The 19,132-nt window shown below is 43.9% G+C and overlaps 1 protein-coding gene across 1 annotated transcript in view; it reads right to left on the bottom strand.

The window, feature by feature from the left end:
• Positions 1 to 2,773: 2,773 nt before the first annotated feature.
• Positions 2,774 to 19,132, bottom strand: part of CEP135 (centrosomal protein 135) — a 54,925-nt gene continuing 38,566 nt past the window's right edge. Inside the window, exons 18-26 of the mRNA XM_080920841.1 lie at positions 18,664 to 18,719; positions 17,861 to 18,029; positions 16,500 to 16,610; positions 16,057 to 16,242; positions 11,077 to 11,286; positions 10,066 to 10,268; positions 9,251 to 9,355; positions 6,211 to 6,324; positions 2,774 to 2,881 (exon numbers count right to left, since the gene is read on the bottom strand). Of these exons, the coding sequence (XP_080776967.1) occupies positions 6,222 to 6,324; positions 9,251 to 9,355; positions 10,066 to 10,268; positions 11,077 to 11,286; positions 16,057 to 16,242; positions 16,500 to 16,610; positions 17,861 to 18,029; positions 18,664 to 18,719 (1,143 nt within the window). The 3' untranslated portion in view covers positions 2,774 to 2,881; positions 6,211 to 6,221. The remainder of the gene's footprint in view (positions 2,882 to 6,210; positions 6,325 to 9,250; positions 9,356 to 10,065; positions 10,269 to 11,076; positions 11,287 to 16,056; positions 16,243 to 16,499; positions 16,611 to 17,860; positions 18,030 to 18,663; positions 18,720 to 19,132) is intronic.

The raw sequence follows: 19,132 nt of genomic DNA, 5'->3' as shown, positions 1-19,132 counted from the left end.
CAGTTATTCCACTACTGGGCATATACCCCAGAGAAGCTCCAACAAACAATAAGGACACACGCACCACAATGTTCATAGCAGTCCTATTTATAATAGCCAGAAGCTGGAAAGAACCCAGATGTCCTTCAGTAGGTTAATTGATACAGAAATTGTGGTATATTTACACAATGGAGTACTACTCAGCTACTAGAAACAATGACTTTATGAAATTTCTAGGAAAATGGGTTGTATCTAGAGCATATCATCCTGAGTTTGATAACACAGTCTCAAAAGAACAGACATAATATGCAGTCACTGATAATTGGATACTAGTACCAGAAAGCTCTAAATACCTAAGAAACAACTCACAGACCCTATGAAGCTCAAAAAAAAAAAAGAGGCCAAAAAGTGGAAGCCTCAGTTCTTCTTAGGAAAACAAAAAACAAACAAATAAACAAAAAACCAGTAAGTGTATAGCCCTCTCTCAGAGTGAGGTACACCTAGACCTTAAATCATTAATAATTCAAGATTTAGATCTTGAGATAGCCTTGTGGCAATTTTTGGAATTTAAAAATCATTATGTTTAAACTCTACACACCAAGAAAACTTTGACTATTTTCATGTTACGTTTTGTTTTACATGTACTTTATGCTCATTGTAACTAGTAAGATTTCAATGCATACTATCAAACCTTTAAAAATATCAAGTACTGACAAAAATATATTCATATAGTTTTATGTTAAAATGTTTTTAAAAATCTGTACATATATGTTATTTTAAAATAAAGTTGTAAGAAAAAAAAAGTAAACTGTGTGTAACCTTTAAAAAAAGAACATTACTAATATAAAATTATAAAACATGTTGGAAAGAGAAAGTAAATTGACTTGTATGTTTACTGGTAAATGTATAACCAAGCTCCATGATTTAAAATTATTTAAAACAAAAGTAGAAACATCTATAAAAAGAACATTCAGTTTTTAAATATCACTTTTAAAAAGCTGTAGGATGATGGTTATAAAATAAGTTTGAAGCCAACAAATTTATAATTTCGGAAAACACTAGAAATGAATATTTAATTTCAGAAAACACTAGAAATGAATATTTAAGAGGGTGTACCTTGCTGTTGCTTTGGGAGGAAGGTGGAGACAAATATTTTATCACATGCACTTATTACATGACTTTGAAAATGACACTGTAAATAGTCCTTTTTTGTATTTTGCAACAAAACATGAATTTACTCAAAGGAAATAGAATGAATAAAATTGTAAGACTGGTGGGAGTGGAAATCATCCTATACTCAATTATGCAGCAAATTACTGCAAAGGGAAGACCCTGGACATACAAGGCACACTGGTTACACGGAGCACCACCTCAGGGACGTTCACAGAGCGACTTTATTAAGTCGAGGGGAAACAAAGCATGTTGCTTGTAGCTGACTTTTAAGTTCTTTCTCAATCACAATGAAATCTAGTTTTAAAGAGGATTTTCTTCAAGTGTGAACAGTTGGTGCATGATTAGTATTTGTCTCTGACATCTTATTTTGTACTTCTCTTTTCTAAGGGTCGGCACACCTAAATTTTTTGGAGTTACAACCTTGAAAATGAAATTGTAAAAAGCTGGTTTTGATCTATATGCCATGGGATGGTGCTTACATGCTATTCTGAGAGACTGGGTTTGAGGCCACAAATAGGTATTGTCAGATGCACATTGGACTTTTAGCAAAAACACATATCAACATTTACTTCATAGATTTTCACATTGTAAAATTTTAGACTAGTACATTTAAGAATTTAATTAGTAAAAAATATGCCCCAATTTTCTGTTTGATTCCTTTTACAAAACTCTGAATACATTTTAGTTTAATTCCTTAAAAAGAAATGCATCATGTGGGTAGCCACAGGACAGCCCAGATAAGGTCCACATAGATAAACATGTCTCCCACTGCTGTCCTTCCTGCTTGCAATAGTTAGTTATACATGACGATAACTACTTCATCCAGAGTTCTGTAACGAGCTCACTTTGCACATGCCCTCTGTATCCAGGAAAAAACTTTCAAAGTTGATGAGAATATAAGTAATTTTCAAACAGACAGCCAAGTTTATTGATCTGCAGTAGGTCTGAACTTCAGAAGCAGCGGAAACACCTCAGGAGGTGAAGAGGTGCAGATTTACTGGAGCAAGTAAATCCCTGGGAGAGGGCTGTTGGGGTGCACAGCTTCTTCGTACTTCCTGCTCACTCTCTGAGCTGTGCCGGCTGCTTGCTGCTGGCTTCCCTGAGGGACTCCTCGCTCTCTGGAACCATAAACTCGCATAGCTCTTCCTTTTACTTAGAGTAACAGTGGTGGTAGTAGTAGTAATAGTAGTAGTAGTAGAATTCTGCCAACAGACTAGATTTAAATGGACTCCCCTGGATGAGAGACAGCATCATGTGCTGATGACACAGTTAAGGGAACCAAATGGATCATTCTCTGAGTTCACCATGCTATGGGCTATGGGCTATAAACACAGGCACGAAAACCAAACACACCTAAACAGTGCAAGAATATTTACACGCATATATTATGGTTCACTAAAGCACAGATTATTAAAGCACAGTGTGAGCATATTAAATTAATTCACAGTATAAACACATTTTTAGGAGTAATTTAGTTGGGAATAATAAAAATTCACATATCACATCACTTAAGCTATTAATACATATTTTGTTTTTTCACATATGAAAATATATATAAGGCTCTTTTAAAACTAAACATGTTTACATAAATATCCACTGATTTAAATAAAGGTGGACAGAGGTAGAATTTGTGTCAGTGTTCATGATTCGCAGGAACAAGTACTTCAAATATCTCATTACTCTTGTGTTCTTATAAAAATCCATGTAGAAACTCACTGAAAACCATAATCTGAAAGGTAAGGCAAAAATTAGAGTCACTCGATATATCAATAGTTTTACATTACAGTCTCTAATAAAAACTTGTTCCCCAAATCTCATCATTTTTAAGAAGCATCACTACTTCGTGAAGACAGACAGTAAGAAGGCAGTTTTGGTTTGCTCAGTCCCCGGGTCCCTCCGTGTGCCTGTGCGATGCTGTGGCTGAAGAAAACAGACACTTGGTCTCTTCTTCCACTTGTGCCTGGCAAAGGCTCCAAGCAAGTCCTTGTGCAGTGGGCGTGACTGCTGGTACTGCCAGAAGGCTAATGGCTGAGGCTGAGGGGAAGGGGAAGGGGCTGCCCACCAGGATGGCCTTGGGTAGAGGAGGAAGGCTAGGGCCAGGTACTGAAGCCTCTGTAAGGCCCCAGTGGACGAGGGTTGGAGACCTTCCAGAGAGCCGAAGGCCTGGAAGCCGTGCACACACTGCATCGTGTGGCTGGTCACTGGTATCTTTGGTAGGAACTAGGTAACTATTAAGAAAAACATGAGCACCTGGCAAATTCACTCAAAACTGAAAAGAAATCCTTGTGGGCTCCTGGGTTTAACAGCAGGAAGCACAGCCACCTGGGACTGTAGCGGGCACCTCGTGAGGGGAGGGGTCTTGTTGACTGACCCCCTTACCAATGGGGTCTGACATTGTCTTCAAGGAAGACAGTTTAGGAAATAGAGTTGAATTGTAGGACAGCTAGTTGGAGTGTGGTAGAGAATAAACAGTCAGAAGGGTTGTGCTGAGTTTGTGACAGTTTTTTTTTTCCTGTTCCCTGTAGTGTTAATAAAAACATAATAAAAAATAAAATTAGGTCATCTATTTTTACTACTAGAGAGACACGATTTCATGTATATGCAGTTGGTGTCTCAGTGCTCAATGGAGAAATCCTTTAAAATTAAACTGATATTATCTAAGAAACATCTACAAAAAGGGATTACCAGTTAAATGTATTGTGATACTTTGAGAATTGTCAATTATTACAAAATTGTCAGCTGTGAATCGTTAACAGCGGAAAAGCTTCTGATGCCCATAGACTAGGAGGCTACAATGATAACCACCGTTAGGTGCTGGTGGAGGCGTGGACAGTCAGAGCTCAGAGCAGCACTGGCAGCTGGAACAGCGGAGCTCTGTGGACCTTGGCCTACAGAGGTGGGCCAGCCGGTAAAGTGCCTGAGCTGGGGAAGGCAAGAAACATGGATTTCAGGAGCTTGTGGCCACTCAGTCTAACTGACACAGAAAGTCCGGTTCAATGAGCCCCTGCCTGAGAGGATAAGGTGGAGCTCGGCAGAGGACATCGGCATTGAGTTCTGGCCTTCACATGTTCACACACAGGCCAGTACATCACACACGCACATACACATTTACTATGAGACACTGGGAATGAAACTGGGGACCTGTTGCTGTGTAGTGAGCAATCAATCTACCACAGGGCCCCCAGATGTTATCAGTGGCTCTTATGAAGTCCAAGGAGCCCAAGTCCCCAAGAACTTTTTAGGAAATCTACAAAGTCAAGACCCCCTTTTTCATAACTCAATAAGTCATTTGCCATTTCACTTCCTGTTTCTTTCTCATGGTTACAGCTGACTTTTTAGAGGCTACCTGATGTGAGAGGCCAGAAATAGAACTTTTAAATGTGCAGGCCACAGGGTGTGTCATAACTGTCCAGCTGTGCTCGTGAAGATAAACGGCTACTCTGGACAGTCTGTAAAGTTGGATGATACTCCAATAAAGTTTATGCAGAGAGGCAGGGTCTATTGGCCTCACTACAACTCTACTTGGCCAGCTACAGAGATAAGCCACAGACAGCCAAGTATGGAAATGAGTTTGGCACCTTGTTCTGAGGCATTGTATGGAGGTAAACTGCCGTCTACGCACCCTCATAACAACCCAGTGCCCGGCCCGATGTAAGGGTGCAGTGACTCAGGTGACAGGTAAATAAACGTTTAAGAACATAAACATTCACACAAAACTGCAGCCATCAGCCATCAGTAGGCCTGGCCCTAGACACTGGCCTCAGTATGTGGCACAGAGTGACCCTTGTTTGTGAGGGGACTTGGAGCCTCTGAGGAAATGCCAATTATCTTCTCCACACAGTGTTTCTATTAAAAGAGGCAAAGAAATGCATCACTTTGAAGAAACAAACCCAACCGTTTCTGTCAGTGAGTGAGTCTGCATTCTTCAGTAACTATCTGTCAAAGCCAGCGTCTGACTCAGGCTTCATTCCTATCTCCAAGGAACTGGTCCATCTCTTCAACTCTGCCTCAGCCATGGGCATCCTAACATCAGCTCCTTGAGAACAGACCCTCGTGTCTATGGGAGTTGGAAATGAACGAGGTCAGCAGTTCCAGTCCATCTATACTCAGGGCGTTCCTCCTGTCAGCTGGGGAGATTCCTGTCAACCACAGAGTGTGAACTAATGGTTTAAGCTTACATCAGGATTCTTCGCAATGCAGCAACAGTAACCATCCAAAAGCATACGTACCACTGGCTGGATCTCATAAATGCACCACAGAAAATAAGAAGCCAGAAATATACAATTTCACTGATAAAGTCCAAAAACAAAGGGAGAAGAATCTATGCTTTAAAGATTAAGGCAGCTGCTCTGTAAGCAAAGGTTTTTGCTAAACTTTGTCTTGGTGCATGCCAAATAGATGTGTCCAGCATAATCCCAGTGAGAGATGCACCTTTGATGTGGCACCTTTTCTTGACGGCCTGTTCAGGGTCTCATGTAGCCTAGGTGAGCCTCAAACTCATGATGCAGCTGGGGATGACTTTGAACTCCTGACCTTCCTGGCTCCACCTCCGGAGAGTTGAGAAGAGTTTGCTGCAATCTCTTACTACTCTTTCTATATCTGGGTCCTCCATTTCCCGTGTGGTGCAGACATGGCGATGAGGCCATCCTGTGGCGTCTCATATGTCTTAGCTCTTGCTGAACCCCCCATTCCTCTGCAGTGCTGAGAGTGAGCCCGGGGTTCCTGTGTGTGAGGCGGGAGTTCCTTATGTGCTCCTCCACAGGCCATACTCCTAGCCTCTCTGTTCAGGTAAAGATGACACACAGTGAAATGCACAGAGCACATGTGCAGTACGTGCATGTTTACAACTTGGGGCCATGCCACCGACACGCAGGACATGTCCTTTGCTCTAGGAAGTTCCAAGGAACACCTTTCCAAGCCATCTCTCTTCCTCTGACAGGAACAATTCCAAAATGTTTATTAGCTTTCCCTGTCCTTGGAACCTGATACACTCCTCCATGATAGCTATGCATTTGTATGTTAGATCGGCTTTACCTGTCCTTGGAACCTGATACATACCTCCCTGATAACTATGCATTTGTATGTTCAGGAGACTGGACAGCAGATTTCAGAGTAGAGCTCAGAGGTGACGTAGGAAGACCGAGTCGGCGCAACTCTTGGATTGCTCGCTCTCTGTAAGTGAAGATTACAAGACAGAAGCACCATGAAAACCTAAAACGTGGCTTCTGGGGTCATTAGCCCACCACACAACACCTCCTAGTGTAATCAGTATTTCTACCACCTTTATTTTATTTCAGTTGGTTCAGTCTTTGAAATGGGGCCTTACTGTGCTACCCAGGCTACCCTGGGCTCATGGGCTCAAGTGATTCTCCGGCCTTGGTCTTCCCAAGCAACTGGAACTAACAAGTGGATAGGCTGCCTGGCCTACCTGTATATACTTTTGCCAAATCTGCAGGATTAAAATGATTAACTTATGTTGTGTCTATGGGCGCTTTGCCTGTGAGCATGTCTATGCCCGGCTCATGTGCCTGGTGCTCGTAAGGGCAGAAGAGGGTTGGTTACTGATGGTTGTGAGCCACTGTGTAGGTACCAGAGCCTGGGGAAGAGCAGCCAGTGCTCTTATCCACTGGGCCATCTCTCCAGCCTCAATGTGTAGTTTTTATCAGAGTGTGTGAAATATTTGAATTAAAACAATATACATTAGAAGAAATTGTTCGAAGCAATTATGCTATAAGCATGTCAGAATATTAGGGCATTAACAAATAACATAAAAACGTAACAATTACAATGGTATATCTAGTTTAAAAGTTAGGGTACCAAATATCCACTCAGAAACACAGACAGCCACACAAGCCATCAGGATAGCGCGTGGCAGGACAGAGGCATGAGGGGAGAACTTGTCTTAAAAAACAAGCCAAAGCAAACAAAACCCAAAAACAACATACAACTAGATGTTGAACTAAAAATATTAATAGTGGTTCTGGGAGAACCTACTTCTTTCTGCTTTAAATATGTATCTATTTCTCACGTGAGCTACCATGCGGCTTCCTTACATCTCTGCGGCATCTGAGCAGTTAGCACCTCAGCTTCCTCCTTGCCCATTCCTGGTTCTGCTTCTACCTCCACAGCCATTTCCTAGTCTTTACTGGGCCCTGTGTCTCTGCCTATCCTCACGCCAGCGCTGTTTCCCAGGGCCTGCTTTAGGAAGTCCTTCCTGATTCTAGGCAAATGGAGGTTCAAACTCTAATGTCAATAAAATTGACAGTTGCCTCTACCGCGGCAGACACACGCTTCTTGAGATCGGCTTCTGCTATGTAGGGCAGGCTGGTCTCAGGCTCACAAGCTTCCTGCCTCATCCTACTGAGTTTGAGGATTACAGGTGTGCACCATCATGAGCACATGTGTTTGTGTGTTGTGTGTGTGTGTGTGTGTGTACTCAAAGATAGTCATTTACACACCCATGCTTGAAGCAATGTGTATCACTTGTAGCTCACTAACATTGCTGTTGCCGCAGTCCCGGTCCTGGGAACAGTGCTCCTGCCCTGCACACTTCCCTCCTCTGCCCTTCCTTTCTCTGCACATACACCTAGCCTTCACGTGCCTTTATTCTCCCAAACACCAGAGACAAAGGAACCCACTTTCTTCTTCACACTGCCCTTCCTAGTGTCAGGAGTGTGCCAACACCCGGCTGTCCGCCCAGGGGCTCCCGTCTGCCCTTTTCTTCAGCTACTCAGCACTCAGCTTTTCTTCCTAGTACAGCTGCTCAAACCTTTTCTCTTTTCAATGTTACTCTGCCAAAGAAACTTCTAAAAGACTTTTCCTCTCCAGATTTCTCTCGCTATCCAAGGCAACTAGATAAAGACACAGGGTCCTGCTAGTGTACGGTGGCCTCTGGGGCCCATCAAATGCTGGGCTACCTAGACTGTCTTGTTGCCCAGAGGGTGGGAGATGGTGCCCATGACAGTGAGTCACAGTCTGGGGTAAAGAGCAGGAACTGTGTGTTCATGAGGCCCGTGGTTCCTCTGAGGCCCAGGGGGAAGAAAAAGGGGGTGTCTTTAGCTCTGGGCCACAGAGATTATGACAAGAGTTTTGGAAGAGAAATCATTATATACAATTTAGCATTTCATCTTCCAAATGTCAAAAACTTACACCACTGCCACAGTAAATAAAACTCATTTCTATCTGAAGTCACAACTACCGACTTCACAGCAAACCCCGTCTTACTTCATGAAGCATATCATTCAAGTTCTGATATAAATAGGGAAGAGTAAAGTTTTAAAATGATCCAATAGGCAATTTTAGCTTGCTCAAGAACTTATCTCAAGTGTCTAAAGAAAGAGCAATAGAGAGATATAAGTTGGCTGTTGATTTGCAAATTAGACTTTAATTTTAGTGCATTTCTTTTTGAACACTGGTCTCCCAGACTGGCTTTAAGCTCATGATCCCTCTGCCTCAGCCTCCTGAATGGTGGGACACAGGTATCCGCCATCATGTCTGGCTGGATTTTAGTTGTTAAACAGGTCTCGTCTCTGTACTATTTCAGGACTCCATGTTTTCACATAAAGCAAATGAACTGAACTGTGACCATGACTAAGCAGTAGGGGACATATTGTGGAGATCAAAGGCATGAGCTGTGGCCTGAAGTCATATTTGTGTTTAACAGCAGCTGCCATTTACAGGTGGCCTCAGTTTCCCAGCATGTAGGCATGAGACTGGGGCAGCCAGGCATGCCAAGTGCAGCTCACAACTGCTAGCTGCTCTCATGACATGGTCACCATTGTTACCCATGGCAGTGTGCGTTCAGAGCCTCTGGCTGCACTGCATTTGGGATCCTGCACGGACCTCTGCTGTTTTTCCATCTGTACCCTACGTCCCCCACAGGATGCTCCAAGAGGCACTTCTGCAGCCGGGACGCTCCCTTACTGCAGGGACTCTGTCTCTGTCATGGAGACTCTTGCTCTAGGGGAGAAGTGCCCAGGAAATGTATTTTACATATTAATATTAAAGCAGCTTGCTGTTGGCAGTTCGTATTAAATATTCTTAAGTAGGCTAGAAGATATGTAGAAATTCTGTTTATGGCTGAGCAGACATGCCTTACCGTTCGTACTTCTCCTGTGACATCTGCCTTTTCAGATTATCATAATCTGTCTGCAGCTCTGCCACTTTAGCTCGAAGCATGGAGGTTTCTCGGCTTTGGGTAGTTCTTAAAAACAAATGTATAGATCTTAGAAATAAAAAAACGAATGACATCTTTTGTGGAACCGATGGCAAATACAAATGGAGGTGATGCTTAAGAAAACACAAAGATCTCAGCTTTCCACCAGGGCTCTCTCTGACTCAGAGCCTCTGCAGTCTGCCGGCCTCTGTCAGCGAGGGAGCCAGCAGCATGTGCTGCACACGCAGAACCCATGAACTAGGAACACAGGGTCTAAAGCATCTTGGTTCCTTGCCGCTCGCCTCACAAAGAACAAGGTTTTCAACTCCCCTCGGCCCTGTATAAAGCCCACTTCTCTGCACGCTCCCAAGTCCAGTCTCTCCTCTTCTAGGCTGACGTCAGCACCAGTCTCCCTGAAGGTGACGAATGCACTGAGGAGAACCAGATCTCTCCTGCCCTAAGCCTTTCCTATCTACAAAGCAGCTCGCCCTGACACGCCTCTCCTCTGTTCACTCCTCAAATTCAGGTCCTCCCTGAAGATCACACCTCCCCTGCTGTTCCCATGGCACCACCTTGGGGCAATGATCTATGGCTTCAAACACAGCACCTCCTGAGTGGTCCCCCTGGATGTCCAGAAGCGGCAGGAAAGAGTCAGATACGGCGGTTCTGTATCACACCCCCAGTGACCCCGCTACCTCAGAAGTTGAAAACTACTTGTCAAAACCGCCTTCCCACACAGGTTGCTCTACAACACTTACAGTTTGCTTTCTGAGAGGTTTAACTTCTCCTTCAGTAGCTGGATTTCTGTGTCCTTCTCATGGGCGGTTAAGTGGGTCTGGAATTCTTTATCTCTGTTTGTAGCTAACAGTGACTCGAGGTTTTTAATCGTCTGTCTCTCACCCATCAGTTGCTTTTTTAACAGTTCTGATTCTGATTTTACATTCTCTAATTCAGCTGCCGCCTACAGAAAAAAACAAAGATTAATTTAGTAAGAACTTAGATCTAGTTTGAAAAATTCATCTTACAACGTAACAGCAACTGACTTCTTGTTTGGTTGAAGACTTTAAAACATTTCTTTAGTAGTAAAAAGAAAAAGTCATGATTTTAAAGTCCTGTTTGCTATTTTTACAAGGACTTACTTGGCTTTAAGGTTATTCTATCTCTACACCGGAGGATGGTCACCAGTCACCCCCTTATCAAGAGAGGGTAACAGAGATGACAAGCCTCCCTATACTGTCAGCCACAAGTCCCTGCTCTCTGTACATGACTGCACGAGAGACCCAATGACCTGCTCACACGAGAGCACACACCAGCCCAGTCAAAGTAAGGTCTCAACTTGGGGATGGGCAAGTCCAGTAAAGAAGCCTTGAAATTTTATTATAAAAGAAAGTTCAACTTAGAAAAATGCCCAAAGTGTTTAATCTTTCCATCAAATTTTACTTTTAAATAAAAACAGAATGTATGTTCCTGATCTACAGCTAGACAATGCCTAACCTCTTAAGTACCGTCTATTCCAAACCCAATTTTATCGGCTTTTTATTTCTTGCAGTACTGAAGCCAAATCTAGAGTGTTTCACAGGAAAGCAAGGACCCCTGCTCAGCTCCACCCATCTCATTCCCGTGCTCCACTGACAAACCCCAGCAGAGAGTCGGCCAAACCCAGTGACCAAGACCTTGCAAAGGGGACAAACAGGGAACACGAGAGAATACGAAGTCAAGCGTGAGCTCAGGGCTCCGTAGGACAGTATGCCCCATCTCTCTGCACCTACCCTCTCCAGCTCAAGGCTTTTGGAATTCAGCTGCTGGGTCATAATGTCTTTGCCCGAGTCGAGCTTAATGCAAAGTTCTCGGAGAGACGACACATCGCCTAAGACGGTCGCTTTCTCGCTTTCATGGCGTCGCAGCTCTTCTTCTAACTGAGACATGGCTTTCGCCATTGATGAGATCTGAGCCTCATAAGCGTGATGTGCATTTATGTGCTGAGAACAGAAAGCAGAACATAGAAAGTAACGTAACTCAGTCACTTAGAGTGCAAGCCTTCAGAGATGGCTTCTGGAATTTGGGTAGCCACAAACTTACCTCAGAAAACCAAGTGCCAATTTTTGCATATGCTAAAACATTCTCAGGAAGTAAGGTGCTATTTTAAGACAGCCTAAGCAGGGAGTTAATGCATAAAAGGAATGGCATGTAATTATTAATCATAACTACTAATATCTCATATATATATTTGGAAGGTACAAATATGAAAATTATATGAAAGCATTGTAAATAAGATTTTTAAAAGTTTTTTTCTTTATAAATGTCCCTTGACATATTTTTCTCATCAAATAGTAACATATAATATGAAAACATATTTATATATACTTCCAAATCATTCTTATAAATTCTAAAATTCTAAATAAACTAGGGTTTATTTTAGTACCAAATACCTAAATTTATATTTAAATTTAGTCTAGTTTCATTGGCTAACTTTAAATTTTTAGTGATTTTGAAATAATGAGCAAAAATTGAAATATTCCCATAACAGCACACATTTTAAACTTCTTGTTATTTAAATTTTACTTGATAACTATGAATTTATATAAAATCTCCTTTGGGGTTTCAGAAAGATAGCCACTCTTAAAAAGCAAAATGACTTTAACAGAATTTACAGAAATCAATGCACTAAAAAAGAACAGTATGTGCAATAAAGCTTATGAGATACCACTGCTACAGAAAAGTAAATGCTTGGGTTTTCCACTATTAGTACCCCGAGCAAACAACAGGTCCCCCAGATTCACTCAAAGCACACGGGCCAGGTTTGCAGTGTGGCTCACTGGTAGGACGCTTTCTTAGCATCAGGACGAGCATCCAGCCTCAGCACGACAAAAACAAACTCATTCTATACACCACACGAGAATATTAGCAATAGCAAAGAACAAAACTATAAGGAACCCCGCTAAGGAGTTACTTTAAAGTTTGGAGGCCCGCCACTACAGATGCTGCAGACTGAGTGTGCAGGGCTGACTGGACCATGTCCTCCGTAGGCTGTGTAGCTGAACTTGGTCCCCAGTTGGTGGCACTCTTGGAAAGGCTATGGGGATTTGGGGACACAGAGGCTTGCTGGAGGAAGTGTGTCACTGGGGATGGCCTCTGGGAGTTTATAGCCCTGCCCACTCCTGGTTCTGTCTTCTATGGTGAGTGACCTCAGCTTCCTGTTCTTCCCATGCTGCCGTGTGGACTCCCCCTCTGGAACTAGAAACCAGAGTAACCTCTGTTTTCCTTGTGTCCCTTTTGGCCAGGGTGCATTATCACGGCAAGAGAAATCACTGATAACGCCAAGGGTCATCATTTCCCCAGATCTGGAGGCTGCAAGCCAATATTACTTTTAAAAACTATTTTCTTTTTAACTTTATTACGGGTATTTTGCCACCACATCTGTACACCGTGTGCATGCAGGGCCCAAAGAGGCCAGAAGACGGTGACAGATTCCCCTGAAACTGGAGTTACCAACTTTTGTGAGCCACCCTGTAGGTGCTGGGAATCAAACTCAACTCCGCTGTAAGGGTAGCTAGAGCTCTTAACTAGTGGGCCATTTCTCTATCCCACAAGCCCAGTTTTCAAGAACCAGCTCCTTCTAGAGACCGAAGCACAGTTCTATGCCTCTCTCCTTTCTTTGGTAGTGTTGGCGATCACCTTGTCTTGCAGACATCTGTACCCCCATTTCACAGTGCTCCTCAGTGTCGCACATTTCCCTTATCTCAGATGGACACGGGATGCTCACTGGATCCCGGTCTGCTATAGCCAGCGGGATCTAATCTTAACCATGTCTGCAAAGACACTGCTGTCAAGCAGGCCGCACCCAGGAGCAGAGAGGCATTCAAGGATTTTCAACAGTCATGATTGTATGTGCTCTAAAGCCCTGCAAAGTTTAGTCCCTTCTCAAGCATGAAGCACCTCCAGGGTGGCCACAGTCTTTTATTCAATAGGTTTAACTCTTTTGAATGTGTGTTTACTGGGCCAGGTTGTGTGTGAAGATCAAAGAAGAACTTGCAGCAGTCAGTTCTGTCTTCCCACCACGTGGGATCTAGGAAAAACCTCAAAAGCTCCTGGCACCAATGTATCAACCCAGATGGCCTCCAACCACAGGACGAGCACCCCCAACCCCCACCCCAGTCTCACTTAGGTGCCATCGAACTTAGGTGTGAATATGACTCTAGTGCACTTTGAGGTGACCTTTTACTCTCTCTACTTGTCCCTAGTACTAGAAAACGGTTGTCTGCTGCCGAAATACAACAGTGCACTAGGCACAGAGTACATGACTCCACTCCACACCGGAGAGGAAGTGGAACGGAGCTGGCTCACAGTTGTGAGTCAGCATTTACCCACTGTGACAGGATACCCAAGAATCATCTTGAAGGACAACTGCATTTGGCTCACAGTTAGAGACTTTAGCCCATGTCACTTAGCCCTGGTGCTTTGGGGTTGGTGAGGAGGTAACGATATCATGACAGAATTGCATGGCCGACTCTGAGCAGAGGAGCCTCACTGCACTGCAGCCTGCAAGCAAGAGGGGTAAGGAAGACCAAGGTCCTGACATCTCCTCGATGATGTACCCCATGAGCTAACGTCCTCAGTGAGGCTCCACTTCCTCAAGACTCCAAACCCTGAAGTGACATCACAGACTGGTGATTACATCTTTAGATATGTGAGATTCAAACCATGACCCTAGTCCAAAGTAAGTCTGAACTCAAGCAATACAGCTTCTATTCCGTCTTGAGAGTAAGTTGTCTGGGTATTAATGCACTGCTCCTGGATAGTACGAGACTTCTAGCCTCAAACCTGGGCCCACGTCCTCTGGAGTCATGGCAGTGCAAGTCCCGGCAGCCTCTCAACTGCCCTCTGGAGCTCCAGCCATGGCTTCTGGACTATTCTTGGTCACTCTTTCCCTTTCTTAAAGGTGACAGTGGCCTATCTTCCTCCAGCAAGACCCCAGAAGCCCACAGTCTGCCTTCCACTTCAGTCAAAGACTGACGTTTCTGGTGAGAGGGCTGCCTGAATGCATGGCTTCCATCTTAAGTTGTGTAATCACAACACTGGCCCTGCCTACAGATAGTATGGATGTGCTGAAATACTTTCAGAAGCCAGTGACTTGTGGTTCCTTTGCTTGACAGTGTCTTCTACATCCTCCCTCATAAGTGAGGCCTCCCTCCCACACTCCAAGTAAACACTTCAGTTCAATGTTAAAACCCATCTCATATGTTCTAGTGTCTTCCAAACACTATACATAATTTTGACACATTATTTGCAACAGGGTTACCCTTTTTTCCAGTGTCCAGTAATACGTTCTTCAGTTCTATTTGAGACCTTGTTAGAAGAAACATTCCATTTATTACATGTGTGCTCTGTATTTAAAGAGTTTGTATCTCCTCTTTTTAAAATTTATTTACTTAGAGACAGTGTCTGCAATAGCTCAAGCCGGTCTAGGATTTCCTAAATAAATCAGGAAGACCTGAAACTTCTTCCCGACGCTGGGAGAGGAGGCGGGTGTGCCACACTTGGCTCCTGCGGTTGTGGAGCTCGAAGCCAGAGCGTCATACATGCTACACAGGCATTCCCCTAGCGGACCAATATCCCAGGTCGACTTCCTCCCCTCTGTGAAGTCCACAGTACTGACACTTCTAGAAATCTCTCTTCAACACAATCCAGGCTTCCCCTCACACACCTCCGAACTCTTCTAGTTTTCTTCATTACCCAATTCTAAGACTTCTATGTTTTCCAGTGTTTGTTAACAGCAGTGACCCCCTTCTTGATCTCCAAGTCTGAACTGGTGTACCGGGGCTGTGTACAGCAAATGGCCACAATGTTAGAGGCTTACAACAGAAGCTTCCTCCTCACAGTTCCAGGGGCTAACGGTGCAAACGTCAAGTGACGGCACAGCTGACCCCTCTGCAGACTCTGAAGCAGAGCCCACCCCACGCCCGCACTGGAGGTTGCAAAGCAGCATGAAGCAGCGGTCAGCAGTGTCTGCCTGTCTTTGCACGGTGCTCTCCAATATGTCTTTGCTTGTCTAAATAGCCCTCATTTTATATGGGTATTATAGGCATGACCTCCTTTTCCTCGGTTATATCTGCAAAGACATTACTGCAAAATAACAGTCTGAAGTTTAGTACCTAAATATGTCTATTTGGGGGGCTCTAACTCCGTGCAGCACAGAGTCATTACTTTCTCCTGAAAGATGAAAATTTGAAAATTATACCAAAAAAACAAATAGGTAATCTAATTATATCAAACTGTGGGTCCTTATTAGTTTAGCTGAACTCAAAACAGCATTAATAACATTTTCAGTCAACTGTCACAATGATGAAAGCTTATTTATGCCCAAGTGCTCAACTCCTGAGCCAGTTCTCTGACCCACTGCTTGTCATTTTGTCCCAGCGCTCACAGAAGTAACCAGCAACACCATGGTCACGGGAGCACAGCTGTCAAGATCCCAAGTGTGGAAGTAAACAAACTTCACCAAAAGGTGAGCGGCTCGGCCACATTTGAATGCAGCCTTGGAAAAGGACAAAACATGATTTAAGGTAAATACGTTTGAGACTAAGTGAGTGGCATTAAGAATGTACTTAATGTACAGGACATGTAAGAGTGGCTAAATGGCAAACCTTATGTCACCCGTCTCTTGCCGTTGTGAACAGGGGCGGGGCACCCACTAGAGTCTGCCAGTAGCAGGTGATGGCTCGGGGCTGGAGTCGGCAGCACAGCCTTACCTCCTGGATCTCCTTCTCTAGGAGCTCCACCCGCTCTCGCAGGTGCCTTCTCTCGGTGTCGATAGACAGCAGCTCCAGGCGGACGGAGCTGTTCTCCCCCTCCGCCTGCTGAGCTTTGATCTCCCAGTCCTCAGCACGGTTGTGAAGCATCTGGAATCTGTCTAGTAAGTCGTTGTTTTCTTTTTCCTGGTTTAAGAACAAGTACATTATTTCTAAGTCAGTACCGTTGATGAAACATCTATATCACACACACACACACACCTCACACCAGGAGCTGCTTGAATTCAGGAAACATCAGTGTTTCCATGGAGAAAGATAAAGTTAGTAGGAAAGACTTCTACTCTCAAATATCTACTATCTAATCTTAAATGTCCAACATTAATGCTGGAGGCACAGAGTTCTTAGAAAGCCGGTCTTAGCTGCAAGTTAACGCTGCCTTTCACCTTCGTGGCCATCAGGCTCTCCCACCGTGACACCTCAGTGATGTACTTGTGAACTCTGCTCCTCAGCTCTTCTTTCTCTTGCACTGCTACCTCCAGCTCCAGGGAGATCTCCTGTAAGTCAGCAGAGCAGAGAGAGCCAGTGTCAATGTGAGTCCTGTGTACACACTCCTTTGGAACTGAAGAGGAAAATGTGGGAAACCTCTACTGGGTTATTTTTTTCCCCATGGCTGGCCTTGTGTGTGTGTGTGTGTGTGTGTGTGTGTGTGTGTGTGTGTGTGTGTGTGTGTGCAGTGAAAGCATATGTCTACAGATCCACAGAGCAGAGGAAGATGCCAGACCTCACTCTCTGCCACCCTCCCCCTATTCTCCTGACACAGCCCTGTAAATGGAAGTGGAGCTCCCCATTTCACTGAGGCTGGCTGGTCAAAAAGCTCCTGGGATTTTCTAGTCTATAACCCCAACTCTGGGGTCACAGGCAGCCATGCCAGCCATTTTACATGGGCGTGGGGATTTGAACTCAGAACATCTTACTTTCATTCCACAGCAAGCACCCTTACCAGCTCAGCCATCTCCCCATCCCTGATCTTGACATTTTAGCAAACTTTGCCATAAAACTCCCATGACAGTTCTGACCTTGTATTTGAGTTTACATCGGGGCCAGTGAGTTGGCATTAAAGTTGATATAACTACAATATGGTTGACACTGAGTAATACTGAGAATAAATTTTACATTACATGAAAGAAATCAGTCTCCGTTGCATAATTCTGTAATAAACCAGTACAAACAAAGCCTTACATTTAAAATATCCCTTTATTTGTTTACAGATACATCTCTAAGACAATGGAAACAAGCACAAATTACTAAATCCCGTCATGGTCCTTTATACATACGAAGAGGTGCCCGAAGACTGATGCTGTGTCCTACCAATCCTGTGACAAGAACTTCTATCCGAAGAAAAGCTATGCTCCCTAGCAGCAAAAACTAACTGGTATCAGGCCTGGTGACACACCTGTCACTCCCACACTTGAGAGGTGACAGAGAGGATCAGGGTCAAGATACCTTGGCTACACAGGGAGTTCAAGGCCAGCTGGGCTACATGTGACCCCGTGTCCAAACAAACAAACCAATCAACTTCTAGAAGGAAGTTCAACTCCAGAGGAAAAGGAGATTGTAGCTGCACTGGTCTGACCACTGTGCTGGCTGTTTTATGAGAGCTACCTTTGCTAATGCCGATAGACACCATTCCCCTAAGGAGTTACCCTGCTTACATTCAGTCCCAGTGCATTTTGGAATAGTGTATTTAGAAGTTTAGTACTTAGCAAATATGTAATTCGTGTAGAACCTTTGCCTGGTTTCATACCTGGTTTTCTCTCGACATTGTGGCCAGGTCATCTTGTAACCTTCTATTTTCCTTAAAAGAGATCTCTCTGGATTTCCCAACATCATCCAGCTCCTTTTGAGTTGCATCAAGCTGGCGTCGGAGGCTGCTTATCTCTCGGTCTCGATTAGTCAAAGTCTCTTGTAGCTGGCTGTGGAAGAGTGTTGGGGTGGTCATAGTGTACGGGAGTCCAGGTCACTTACTGCGAGACGACACCATCTCAATAAGTGTGTGAACACAGCAGAGGTTAAGTGCTACCCTCGGATATGACTAAAGCCACAGAGTAAATATTATTATGATGCAAGTTAAGCAAACGTAACATTTTCAAGTGTTAGAAAATACAATATAAAACCACATTAAGTATTTTGTGTTTATATTGCCTTTATTATATAAAACACAAAGGCATGTAGAATAAATGCTTAGTGACTTTGCTTTTTAGATAGCTTAAAATCTTTCTGTAGACCAGACACAAAACATGAAAAACTTAAGATGCTCAATATAGGTTTAGCTGAGGAATAAATGCAACAGCTGGCCATTAAAGCAAGCTAAGCTGCGATATCGGGACTCGAAGAGATGACTACGTAAGCACAGAGAGCAAGTGTGTGAAGCACGGGGTAGTGCGACCCAATGCAGCAGGGCGCAAGTCAGAGCAGGACTGAGGGAGCAAGGCTGACGTGGGCAGAGCCCGAACTTCAAGGAGAAACAGTCCTTGCTCCAGACTCTGCTCAGTAGGAAGGCCGCATTTGCTGGAAATTTCTCATGAACACCATTCACTGGCTACTCACTTCAGCGACATTTCATACTCTCCCACTGTGGCCTTCAACTGGGCAATAGCTTTGTCCTGGGAAAATCACAGAAACAAAAGATTTTAAGTCATTCATACAGAATCATCTTCATTTAAATTTGCATAATCAACTCAATTTAGGTAAGCTCAATTGCATAAATTATACATAAAAGCCAGTTCCAAATAAACGCAGTTCTATGCCTATCTGTATGTCTCATCCTGGCATGTCTCCGCCCACCGAAGGGCTGAAGTGGCTTCCTTAAAGAGTGCTTTAATGAGACCAATCACATTCTAGAAACAGATAAAATCCCACCATAAAGGTTCCAATTACCAGGATAGGAGGAAATCTAGCTATGTTGTAGACAGAGCCCTGGGTCTCAGGAATTCGCCAAGAGCATAAGAACTGCATATTTCAAGTGGAGAGTAACCGGGCTCCCCTGCTGAGATGCTGGAGAACAGGAGACAGATAC

The sequence above is a fragment of the Micromys minutus genome, assembly GCF_963924665.1.
Source record: "Micromys minutus genome assembly, chromosome: 1".
In the NCBI taxonomy this organism is placed as follows: Eukaryota; Metazoa; Chordata; class Mammalia; order Rodentia; family Muridae; genus Micromys; species Micromys minutus.
This window is presented reverse-complemented; position numbering and strand designations above follow the sequence as displayed.